Source organism: Ursus arctos, unplaced genomic scaffold, assembly GCF_023065955.2.
Source record: "Ursus arctos isolate Adak ecotype North America unplaced genomic scaffold, UrsArc2.0 scaffold_19, whole genome shotgun sequence".
NCBI classification, from domain to species: domain Eukaryota; kingdom Metazoa; phylum Chordata; class Mammalia; order Carnivora; family Ursidae; genus Ursus; species Ursus arctos.
Genome location: NW_026622863.1, coordinates 360,727 through 372,836, shown reverse-complemented (window position 1 = coordinate 372,836; position 12,110 = coordinate 360,727). Strand labels below are relative to the sequence as shown.

At 51.4% G+C, this 12,110-nt stretch overlaps 1 protein-coding gene across 4 annotated transcripts in view; it reads right to left on the bottom strand.

Annotated features, from left to right (window-relative positions):
- FANCA (FA complementation group A) overlaps positions 1-12,110 on the bottom strand; it is a 55,188-nt gene that overhangs the window by 8,962 nt on the left and 34,116 nt on the right. For 2 of the 4 annotated variants that reach the window (XM_026494543.4, XM_048223747.2), the window contains exons 22-30: positions 11,889-12,002; positions 10,602-10,738; positions 10,072-10,142; positions 9,581-9,677; positions 9,317-9,504; positions 7,694-7,790; positions 6,221-6,397; positions 4,941-5,014; positions 2,784-2,912 (exon numbers count right to left, since the gene is read on the bottom strand). In XM_026494543.4, the coding sequence (XP_026350328.2) occupies positions 2,784-2,912; positions 4,941-5,014; positions 6,221-6,397; positions 7,694-7,790; positions 9,317-9,504; positions 9,581-9,677; positions 10,072-10,142; positions 10,602-10,738; positions 11,889-12,002 (1,084 nt within the window). Of the gene's footprint in view, positions 1-2,783; positions 2,913-4,940; positions 5,015-6,220; positions 6,398-7,693; positions 7,791-9,316; positions 9,505-9,580; positions 9,678-10,071; positions 10,143-10,601; positions 10,739-11,817; positions 12,003-12,110 lie in introns of those variants that run through there. The other 2 variants (XM_048223748.2, XM_048223749.2) reach the window with 2 other exon arrangements.

Here is a 12,110-nt window from a genome sequence, read left to right as displayed (position 1 = left end):
GGCATCCAGATTGGAAAGGAAAAAATTAAACCATCTCTATTCACAGATGACATGACCTTGTATACAGAAAATTTTAAAGAATCCACAATAAAAAACTATTAAAGAAAATAATTTTACAAAGTTGCAGGACATGCAATCAATATACAAAAATCAGCTGTATTTCTCTATACCCATGAATCATCCAATAATGGAATTAAGACAAGAATTCCATTTACGGGGCGCCTGGGTGGCACAGCGGTTAAGCGGCTGCCTTCGGCTCAGGGCGTGATCCCGGCGTTATGGGATCGAGCCCCACATCAGGCTCCTCCGCTATGAGCCTGCTTCTTCTTCTCCCACTCCCCCTGCTTGTGTTCCCTCTCTCGCTGGCTGTCTCTATCTCTGTCAAATAAATAAATAAAATCTTTAAAAAAAAAAAAAAAAAAAGAATTCCATTTACAATGGTGTTAGAATACCTAAGGATAAATTTAGACAGGGAGGTATAAGACTTGTACAATGAAAACTATAAAACATTACTGAAAAGATTATAGAGGACCTAAATAAATAGAAAGACATCCCATATTCATGGATAGGAAGAATCTGTGTCATTAAAATGGAAATAATTACCCATAATTATCTACAGATACAATGCAATCCCTATCAGAATCCCAGTTGGTTATGTTGAAACTGGCAAACTGATCCTGAAATTCAGATAGAATTGCAAAGGACACAGAATCCCCGAAACAATATTGGGGGCGGGGAGTTGGGTGATCCACGTTTCCCGATTTAAAACTCCCTACAAATCTGCAGTAATCAAAATTGTGTGATATTGGCATAAGAATAGATGTATACACCACAAATCTTAAAAAAAAAAAAAAAAAAAAGAACAGATATATACACCAAAGTGAATAAAGAGTACAGAAATAAACCTTCACAGGTATGATTAACTGATTTTCGGCAACAGTGCCAAGACCATTTAATGGGGAAGGACAGTGTCTTCAACAAAACGTGTGGGGACAACAGGGTGTCCACATGCAAAAGAGTAAAGGTGGATCCTTAACTTATTCCATAAAAATTAAATCAAATGGATAAAAGACCTAAATTAAGGGCTAAAACTAAAAATAAACTGGACTTCATCAAAAATTAACACTTCTATGCATCAAAGGAGTGAAAAGATGACTCCTAGAATGGGAGAAAATATCTTCATCTCATATGTGATAAGGATGTGGTATCCAGAATAAAGAACTTTTAAAACTCAGTAAAACAACCCAATTTTAAAATGGGCAAAGGATGTGACATTTCTCAAAGATACACAAATTGTCAACAAGTAAATGAAAAGCTGCTCACCATCATTAGCCACCAGAGAAAAACAAATCAAAGCCATAATGAAAATATACCACTGCATATCCATTAGAATGGGTATTATCAAAAGATAACAATAACTATGTTCGTGACAATGTGGAGAAACTGGAACCCTCTGATACTGCTGGTGGGAATGTAAAATGGTACAGTTTTGGAAAAACAGTTTGGTAGTTCCTAAAAAAAAGTTAAGATATGATACAGCAGACTGATGAATCACAGACCTGTACCCCTGAAACAAATAATACATTATATGTTAATTAAAAAAAAAAGCCAATTGAAAGAAAAGAAGATATGACACAGCAATCCCATGCGTAGGGCTATGCCCAAGAAAAATGAAAACACAAGACCACAGAAAAGTCTGTACACAAGAGTTTGTAGCAGAATTATTCAAAATCAGTAAGTGAAAACGCAAATGTCTATCAACTAATGAATAAATAAAATGTGGTCCATCTTTCAATGGAATACTATTTAGTGATTTTTAAGAAATGAAGTTCAAATACATGCTGTAATGGAGACTAACCTTGAAAACATTATCCTGAGTGAGCCAGACACAAAGGACCATGTGCTTGTGTGATTCCATTTATATGAAATGTCTAGGATTGACACATGCATAGACACACAGATTCCATGGTGAGGGGGGCGTGGAAGGAATGCGCACTCACTGATTTCACTCTGGGCACACATTCCCGTTTCTCCCTCCCAAGAGAAAAATGAAGGACAAGAGGACTGGCCCCAACTTCGGTTGCCTGGTACTGAAGGTGCGGCTCCCAGCCACTAAGCACTGGTAGGAAAAATTCCAGTGCTGTTAGTTGTATTGCAACGTAACATGACTTGTGAGAGTTTTGCTAACTAGGAGATGTGTTTACAGATCCCGGTGGAGAACAGAGGGGCAGTGGGAAACATAAAGGCACCTGTCCTTCCTCGTGTCTTCAGTAACCATTTGCATGGACTGTGTTTCTTGGAGGGTAACAAGATTCGTTTTCTATGATTTAATATACGTCACCTAAAATGTGGGAAATGGAATTGGTTTTACTCACCATCTTGACACAACAGTCATGAGGACAAAGACCAATACAGACCAGCTCAGCAGGAACGCAAACCCAACGCAGCCTGCACGCTACAGGGAACTCTGCCGCCATGGCAGCCAGCCCCCGTTCGTGTTTCAGGCACCTGCGGTGCTTGCCACCTGCTAGCCTACTTGTTCCACCCTTTATACTTAGTGACCCAGGTGCCGGGTGACAAAGCAGAAAGACAAGTCATTGCCACTGGCAAATCCAGACAAAGAAAACAGATTCTGAAAACTTACCTGTACATAGAATAGACTCAGACTTGCTATCAGGCTATGTTCAACTGTATAACACAGACTAGACGGAGAGAAACCAAAACACATTCTTAGGACCACCACAATTAAACGTCATGATGCTTTTGGCATCAGCATTGCTAACCTTTGGCAGAAGTCTATCAGCACGTCGACAAGAACTGTGCACGCTGTCTGCAGCTCCCCGTCACAGCCCCCTGCGGCAGAGGGCTTGGGGAGGAAGTGCTCGTGGATCGCCCACTGGTGGAAGTCCCACCTGCAGGAGCAAATATCAAGGTCTGTGCTGAGAAAGGCTGCCAACCAGTGCTTCCTGTGGCCGCAAAGTGGGCCCACAGCCAGGGGCACAAGGGCAGGGGTTTAGCTCTGAGGGACTGGGGCTACAGGAAGGCCCTCTACCACAATCAGAACCCCCTCAGGGGCCATCCCCCTGGGTCATTATCCCAGGGTCTGCCAGCAAAGGTGTCCAGATCTGGACCAGGTCCTGCAGGTGCTCATAGGAAAGGTCCTGAGGATGTACTAAAAGTGCCTCCTTTTTTTTTTTTCTTTAAAGATTTTATTTATTTATTAGAGAGAGAGACAGCCAGCGAGAGAGGGAACACAAGCAGGGGGAGTGGGAGAGGGAGAAGCAGGCTCCCAGCGGTGCAGGGAGCCCGACGCGGGGCTGGATTCCAGGACCCTGGGATCAGGCCCTGAGCCGAAGGCAGAAGCTTAAGGACTGCGCCCCCCAGGCGCCCCAGGATGTACTAAGTGAGCGCCTCAGCCGGAGAAGCACTGACACTAGTCTGTTTCTGCAGAAAGAGCCAAACCAAGTAAGACATTGCCATATACCCACGAATGGGAAAGGGCTGGTGCTCTACCCACACCATCTGAAACTTGTACGAATGTATCTGTTACTTGAAGAATTAAAAAATAAAAGGTCTAAGCACAACTTCAACATACAGTGACCTGGGGGTAAGAAATGCTTATCGCAGATCTTCACACTAGAAAATGAATTCCTTCTTTTCCTAATGGAAATAGAGGACGAGGAGGGAAGGGAGGGGAGACCCCAGGACACGCAAACCCACACAAAAAGCACTCACAGGTGGCACAGACCTGAGGAGCACGCAAACCTCCATCGTATTGGGAAAGCAAGTATTCTTTCCACGGTTCTGACTTTATCTCTACCAGCCCCTTCTATAACCTGACACCACAAGACAGCAACCCATGCACGTGAGATAGGCCTCTGAACACACAGGGACAGTGGCTCAGGGCGGTTCACACTGACCCCTGCCCTCGGCTGCCCCCGGGGCCCCACCAGCTCCATTGTATCTACAGCACATTTTCCTCCCTGACCTCCGCATCCCCACACCCAGGGGCTTGGCAGCACCCCACTCTCACGCCCAGGACAGCACATCTCACCTCCCTATGGTCTGAACAGTTGGCCCCGGGACGCACAGGAACTCAGACCTTGAATCACCTGCCCCTCATGCCATCAGCTCAGGGTTAGCACTGCCTGCAGCCAGCACTTGCCAGTCCTCTGCTTGCCACTGTCTTCTTCCCGCGCAAGACAGCAGCAGGCTGGCTGCACCAGCTGAGAACCCTCTCAGGCTCCTTCAGCAGGACCCCAGACGGTCAGGACGCCACTGCAGCCTCTCACCACACTTAGCCTACCCTGCTCTCTCCCACCTAGGGGAAGCACATTTGCCGCCCCTGCCATCGCCACCCTGGGACCCGTTCTCACAGCCCTGTCGGGGTCCTGATCCATTTTAGCTGTCTACCTGTTTGTCCCCAGGCCCACTCAGGTGTACACGTGTGTGCAGCTGCTTGGCAAGAGCGCGCTGCCTTGTGCCCCTGTCTGCACAAAGGTGCCATAAGGGCAGGCTTGTCTCAGCACAATGCACCCCCACTTTCAAGAACATTCTAGAAGTGCCTGGCAAACAGGAGGAACTCAAATGTTTCTTGAATTAAGGAATGAATGAATGAAACTGTGCTCGTAAGTTATATGTTAAACTGAACATCGAGAATACAATGAGAAGACTTAAAGACAATGCAGAAAACCTTACAGCATTTGTGAAAGGCAGATCCCCCCTCTTAAAAGATTTATTCGAGAGAGAGTGCGCGTGCACGCACACGGTGTGCTGGGGGAGAAGGGGCAGAGGGAGAAGCAGACTCCCCACTGAGCAGGGAGCCCGACACGCCTGCGTCCCAGGACCCTGAGATCATGACCTGAGCCAAAATCTAGAGTCCGATGCTTGACTGACTGAGCCACCCAGGTGCCCCAAGGCAGATCCCTTTCAACGCTTACCTTTCCGTATCTGAAAGAGAATCAAGCTCAGGTCGGATTTCTAGTTCCAGCTGTAACCAGTCTCTGTAAGTTAACTGAGAGAAAAGGACCACATGAACACCCTAGCGCGGACGGGATGCAGAAACCACAGGTCGGCTTGGTGACAGTGTGCTGTCACGGTTCCGCGAGGTCCGCTGTCACAGCCGGGAGCCTCACTGGAAGGCAGCTGTGCCTACGCTGGTCTCTCTCCTCCTGCCACCTCTTGCTTTCAGACTGAGGTTCCGCCGCCAAGCCCTGACGAAGAACTCAGATACTGCTTGTTAACTCAACGTGAAGCTCACGTAAACTGTTCAAACCGGTTCTCTTGAACTGAATTCTCCAACACGCTGCCTGGTTGTGAGCAGTCAGCCTGTGGCGTCTGCAAACCGCTCAGGTTACTGCACGACACCACCAGGAAAGAAATCATTTTCTAGTTCACCTGAGTTGGGCAAAGTAACCCAAGAATAAACTTGATGTAATAACATGCTTCAAATACTCATGGTGGCATGTTTCTTATTTTAAAATTCTTGGAACAGTTCCACTCATCAACATGGACTAATCTCAAAACCTCGCACTGTGTGTAATAAAGCACATCCCAGAAACACGTGTGCAGCGTGCTCCCTCTGTGTGAAGACCCACGCCAGGCAATATGGACACACGCACGTGAAACCAAGAGTCCATGATCACCCAAAGCCAGAGGGACGGTGGCCGCTAGGTGCGTGTGGGCAGCAAGTGTTCCCTATAGCGCCACTTACGCTGAACAAACACGGTCCCACCTGCTCTGGCATCACGGATACAATCAATAAAAGAACGGAATATATAATAAAACAACTGAGAACTTTTTCTCTGAAGGCCAAAATAAGCCGACAGGTATCCAAGAAATAAATGAAAAGTCATGAAAGGTAGCAGACCAGTAACATAGGCAGTTGGCCAGAGCAGACCAAAGCTCCCCGCGACTGTGCTGAGAAGTCCAACCCAAACTGGAGCCTGGCAGGTATGTTCAAAATACATTTTTATTCACCCTTAAAATCTTCCGCAAGATGTTAGCACTGGGGGAAACTGGGCAGAGTAGAAATGATCTTTCCATCTTATTTCTTACAAGTACATGGGACTGTACAACGACACCGATTTCAAACAAATCCACTTCTGTGCTGCCCCAGCATCACCTGGCTGCCCACCATGTCCTCAGGAAACCCATCTACCCGCAGAACCCTGTGCGTTAGGACGAGGTGAGAAGCAGGAAGAGGGGCGGTGAGACCTACATGAAATTCTTTCTCCTTCAACAGTTCCTGGAAGGTTCTCTGCTTCCACAGACAGAGGGCGGCTCGCTGCCAGTCTGTGGTTGGCAGGCACAGAAGGCTCCAGGGAAGGCCGGCTGCGTCCTCCTGAGAGGGGTGTTCTCGGGCTTCTGAGAACAGTCTGCACATAATGAACTGAAACTGAAGAGAGACAATAAACTGGCTGTGTGCCGCATGGCAGGTGGCTGGGAGACCCTGTGGACAGCCACAGCGGCCTGGCGAACCCCTTGTGCGGCACTCTGGGCACCCTGTGTTCAGTTACAGACGACAGTGACCAGCCCTGTCTGTAAATCTTTGCGCACATCTGTCTCCTGGGACTCAACACCTGGAGGCAGAATTGCTGGTTGTAAATTGTCCTCCACATGGCGGTGCGGATGCAGTCCCCCAGCAGTGGACGGCGGTCTTCTCGGCCTGGAGCTGGCACTGCTGTTTCCACCAAGAGACGCACGAGACTGTCGTGAATCTGCTTATGTTTGCCATTAGGAGATTAGACTTTTCCCTGTTTACTGAGCCCCAGGCTGCTTGCGGGGAGCAGGGGAGGGTACTGGCACACCCCTCAGAATCTGGTAAGGTGGGACCAGGAGCTTCCTTGTCGGGGCCACCTGTCCTGATCTCTGTTGCATGCTTCGAAATGTGGGCACCTGGGACTAAGTTCCTCAACACCGACGACAGGAGCGCCAGTGTGTCCCGACCCAACTTAACCTGTGGGCAGGGCCAGAGCTTCTCAGCGGATTCTAATGTGGAGCCTAGAACGGAGGGCGTGCTGGTTTCCACTGTAATCTCAAGCTCACTCTCGCCACTGAAGGTTTCTGACATACATCTTTAAATTTCTCTGGTCTTGGGGTGCCTGGGTGGCTCAGTCAGTTAAGCACACGACTCTTGATTTCGACTCAGGTCATGATCTCAGGATCATGAGATCAAGCCCGTGTCAGGCCCCCTGCTCAGTGTGGAGTCTGAGATTCTCTCTCTCCCCTGCCCCTCCCCCGAGTTGTGCCCCCCCCAAAAAAATAAAATCTTTAAACTTCTCTAGTCTTGTAATAAATACAACAAGCATTCAAGAGATGAGGGACTTCTTTTTAGAAAATCAGAATTCTTTTTTAAATAGAAAAATACTTTTCATGAACATTTATCCTTTAATATATCTACTTTACAAAAATCAGTACCTATTTTTTTTTTTTTAAAAGGAGGGACATTTGTAGTCTTTGTCAGTTTACACCACCCCCCCCCCCCCCCGTTCATCTTAAGTCTGAGAAAGGAAAAAAGGCAGTGCTCGGCCCAAGCAGACAGTTGAGGCAGCTCCCCGGAAACAGTCTGATACACAACAGCTCCGCAGTGCAGAGATGGGGGCGGGGAGAGAGCCGAGAGCTGGACCTCGGCGAGAAACCTGCATGAAACTGGAGATTCACAGAGTGGAGAAAAGGAAACGGACAGACCTACCTTTTTCACGAGGGCTGGAGATAAGGAGCTGTACAAAAGACCCTGTGACAGGGAAGACGGCTTACACAGAGAGTAAGAGATCGCCGCCGTACAGACCCTGAAAACAGAAAACAGACCTAATGTAGAGATAGCGTGCACGCAGACTAAGGGATGGAATACAAGTAAGTCTGCATTTCACAAAAGTGAGCTGACTGCCTTCTAAACCAGATGTCCCGAGGGCTAGTCTTGGCCTCAGCCCTGGGCCAGGCCAGCTCCCCTGAGCCCTCGGGAACTGACCCCCATGTCACACCCGTGGGTCTGAGCTCTGTCCACGCTGAAGGCACAGACCCAGAAAACACAGCAACGGTCAGACTGTGCAAGGACAGGGTTGCTTTCACCGCATGTAAAGAGTCACGGCCAGGAAAGAAGCGATCAAGTCAGATGTGGCTGAAGTGCTACTGATGTGTCATCTAAAAGGTTTCCACTCACCCAGGTGTTAGCAAATCCTTCACTGTTCCTTCCTAAGAGAAGTCTGCAGAACCAGACAGAAGCATACCCAATTTTAAACTGAGCCTGAGGGGGAGTCTCTGCCCACCTGTGTTGGGTTGTCAAGTGTCAGGAGGAAGAGCCCAATGAGAAGAGACCAACCCCAGGGCCCAGGGAAAGTCAGGAAGGTGCCTAGGAAGGAAGGGGGACCGGGGTACCTTCAGGACTGACTGCCAGTGGGGACTCTCGGTGTTGCCAACAGCCCCTAAGAGGCTGGACGGCTCTGCCTCCCACTGTGGAGGGCACCGTGGCCTAAGGCAGACATTCTGGTCCATGTCTCTCCCCGCTCTAATTCCTTATGCTTTTCGCGAGTTCTGTCCATGAACCGCAATCCCAGTCCCAGCAAACTCTCACTGGAGCCACCTGGCTTCTTCCCTGGCCCTCTGTCCATTCATCCTAAGTCTAGACTCCAGGACCCCGCCCTCAGCCATGTGGGGACCCATCCCTGCCTGCCCCCCCCCCACTGGCGTGGGCAGACGTTCTCACCGTCACCGGCCCCCCTCTCCCCAGAACCTACCACCCACAAGCACCACACTATCAACTTGCCAGGTGCCCCCACACAGAAGGGCAGGGGTGTGGTTCCACCCCCTAGGTCCTAAAATGGGTCTGGCCCACAGCGGTGTACAAGGGAACCATGGGGGTGTGCCAGCACAAACTTCCAGAACGATGGGTCTCAAAACCCTTTCAGATGAGTTTCTTTGGACTGGGCAACTCCATGTGCAGGAACTCACCCACAGAAAAAGCTACTCGCCACAGGGAAGCCCAGCAACCCAGCCAGAGGGACGGGTCCAACCGGATGCCAGGTGCCCCCAAGACAAAACCCAGTAATGCTCGCCACAGCCCAAAGATGGCTTAACAACATGGGAGGATGTCGGTCTATCGCTAATGTCTTAAAAGGCAGTTTTTAAGGTTGTAGGATCTCATTTTCGTAAACAAAGAAATAGACACACACACAAATACACACAATATAAGACTCTGGAAAGACATATTCCGAGAGTTAAAGAGTGATTATCTATGGAGCGCATCAATTTTATCTGATGAGAATGTGTTACTTTGAGAGTGGAGAGGCACAGGGGAGGGGCGGGAGGAGCAGCTCACTTCAGGCAGAAGAGCAAGGTCTCCGCGGTTCCAAATGTCAGGAGGCTGCTGAAGAACTCTGGAATGGGGAGGCTCCTGGCAGGGCCGGGAGAGCTCACATGCACCGCCGGGAGCGCAGACCTGGACTCGCCCAGGTGGACGACCAAGGCAGCCAAGCCCAGCACGTGGGAGGCACTCAGGCTCGGGCCCTGAAATGGGAGACGGTGTTTCACCAGGAAGGAGGGCAGAGCCCACTTCCCAGGTGGAGGGAGCCGGCAGGCCTACCTGGTGACGGAGCAGCTGGCAGAGCCGGGTGAGCAAGACAGGGAGGGCCCTGCGTCCACACATGGTCGTCACGAAGTGAGCTGCCCAGGGGCCCTGCCTGCAGAGAGCCACCGAGACCAGCAGTCCGGCCAGTCCTGGCCCTGCACAGCCCTCCCACATGCTCTGCCGCAAGAGCACTCACGCACAAGAGGCCTAAGAACGAACCAGGCTTTCCCCAAACAGTGGGGTCTCCTGTGGTGATGCTTACCCTCTGCCGTGTCTCCACCTGACAAAGTCAGCACGGCCCCTCCACCCCACCTGGGACCCCAACCAGTACAGCAGGCAGGACCCAGGAGCCAGGGTCAGAGCTGGACTAGGAATGCACAGCCATGCTCCTCGTCCTCGTCATGAAGATGGGGAGAAGCTCCACTCCACGAGGGAGGCCTGCTCAGAGCAGCCAGGCCGCCCCGCACACAGCTCCACACCACCCCGTGAAAATCACCAGCCTCTACCTGTCTGGTGGGGTGAAGCTGGAGGCAGCGATCAGGTTCTGACAAAAAGACGTCAACAGGAGGTCCGCAACCTAACAGAGAGAGCTGGTCACTGAGGGCACAGAGTCCCGGAGAGCAACGTCCGTCAGCCTGTTTACACCTCTGACGTTGCAAAGCAGGCACGCGTCTGCAGCGGAAGCTATCACGCTGACCGGCAGCCGAACCCCATTCCCAAATCCTGAAAGACCGCGGGCCAGGTGTCCCACAGTCCCAGCCAGGCAATGTCACGACAGAGAACAGGACCAGCGCACCTCGTCTACACAGGCCCAGAGAGAAACAGTTTTCGGCTTCGGGGCCACGAACAGCATCTGCTGCACGTTCTTTAGAGATTTAAAAAGAGTTTGTACGCGAGGAGGCCGGGGCTGGCTGATCCCGGGCCGAGCACGCCCAGCTCCTGGGTGTCCTGTCTCCCGGGGAGGAGGCCGCTGCATCAGCACTGTTCACACAATCCAGCCCCGCTCGACAGCCTACTGTAGGCCTCCTGCACTCACCTCCTGTTCCTGCGGCTCCAGTCCTGGAGCCAGGATATCGAGCTGGACTTGCGACACCTCAGAGCCGCAGTCCTCCTCGCCCGGGCCCAAGGCGGAGCTGAGCCTCTCAGAGACGACTGCCATCTGAGCGGAGACAACTACAAATGGAGAAATGCGGTCAGACGAGCAGGAGAGCCGCTGGTGCCCACCCCCGACTGCACCCCGGGGCTGGCTCTGCAGGAGAAGCAGGCTCGAGACAGCAGCACAGCCCCCGTTCCGGGAGCAACACCTCCCACTGAGGCGGGGGCCGCGCATCCACCAGCCGGGCGGTTCAGATCGCTTCGCCCACGCGGTAGGTGGCGCTACTGAGACAGCGGACTGGCACGAGACGGGGCAGAACGGGGCCAGGAGCCACCCACTGCCGTTCCCTGGATTATCAGAGGGGTCGATGCATTCCTTCACCATCACAGACCTCCACTTTGTATGTCCATCTCCGTCTGAAGTCACGGGCCAGCTGCCCCCCACACTGTCACATCTGCCCGAGGCTCCATGTCCCACCGCCAGCCTCAGGGCGCCAGAGGCCAGGAAACAAACGGCCGACCGGGCCAGGTGGAAACGGCAAGTCTGCTGCTAGAGACCAGGCTGACCTGACCTGTCCGGGTTCCACCTCGACGTCCCCACACGCCCAATTCACAGGAGTGCAACTGAGAGGCCACACCCCCTGTGACCCTGTGCACCCCCTCAAGCAGGGAAACTGAGCTGCATTATTAAGAGTTCCTCTGGGAAGCTCTCACAGAACATTCTGTCCTGGTTTGAATACAATGGATTTATAATATATAAAAATCTATTACAGTTATTGGGTAAAAATAGGGTTTAATTATTTTAGATTCTGCATTTTTCCCAACAAAAATCTCTTCAGTACAAGAAGCTGGTATTTTATTTTACGGACTGGCGTGAACCATTCACGTTATCACACTATCATTCGTGACTCACCATTTTACAGGAACTAGTCGCACAGAAGCAGAGGCCTAGTGCCTAGTGTCACCGCTAGTCCACCAGTTAAGAAAGAGAACCCACAGCCTAGTAAGGCCAGTTTTCTCCCCCTCTATCACCTGTCCTGCTGGGATGTCCAAAAGCAGAGGAGTCATCTCTGCTAAGGGTCTGTGACAGCCTGCACGACAGACCCGTCTTCCGGCCAGCACCTGCTGGCACTGCACTCAGGCTTAACTGCGCTCTGGCCACGGCTGGATGCCCGCTGGGCCCACGGACACCCACTGCAGACAGTGCTGCCCACAGCCAGGTCCTCACCGTCATACTGGGAGGGGTCTGTCATGGCGGCTCTGAGCTCTCTGAGCGCAGCTGCGAGCGGTCCCAGCGGTTCTTCCGCACAGCCGGCGTCCCCCTTCACTCCTGGCGCTGCACCTGGGAGAGGACAGGACACACACCACTGGACGTGGCTCCTCTGTGAGAAGGGCAGACAGAGGCGCCAGACAAGGTGCTGCACTGCTGGGCACTAATCGTGGTATCAGA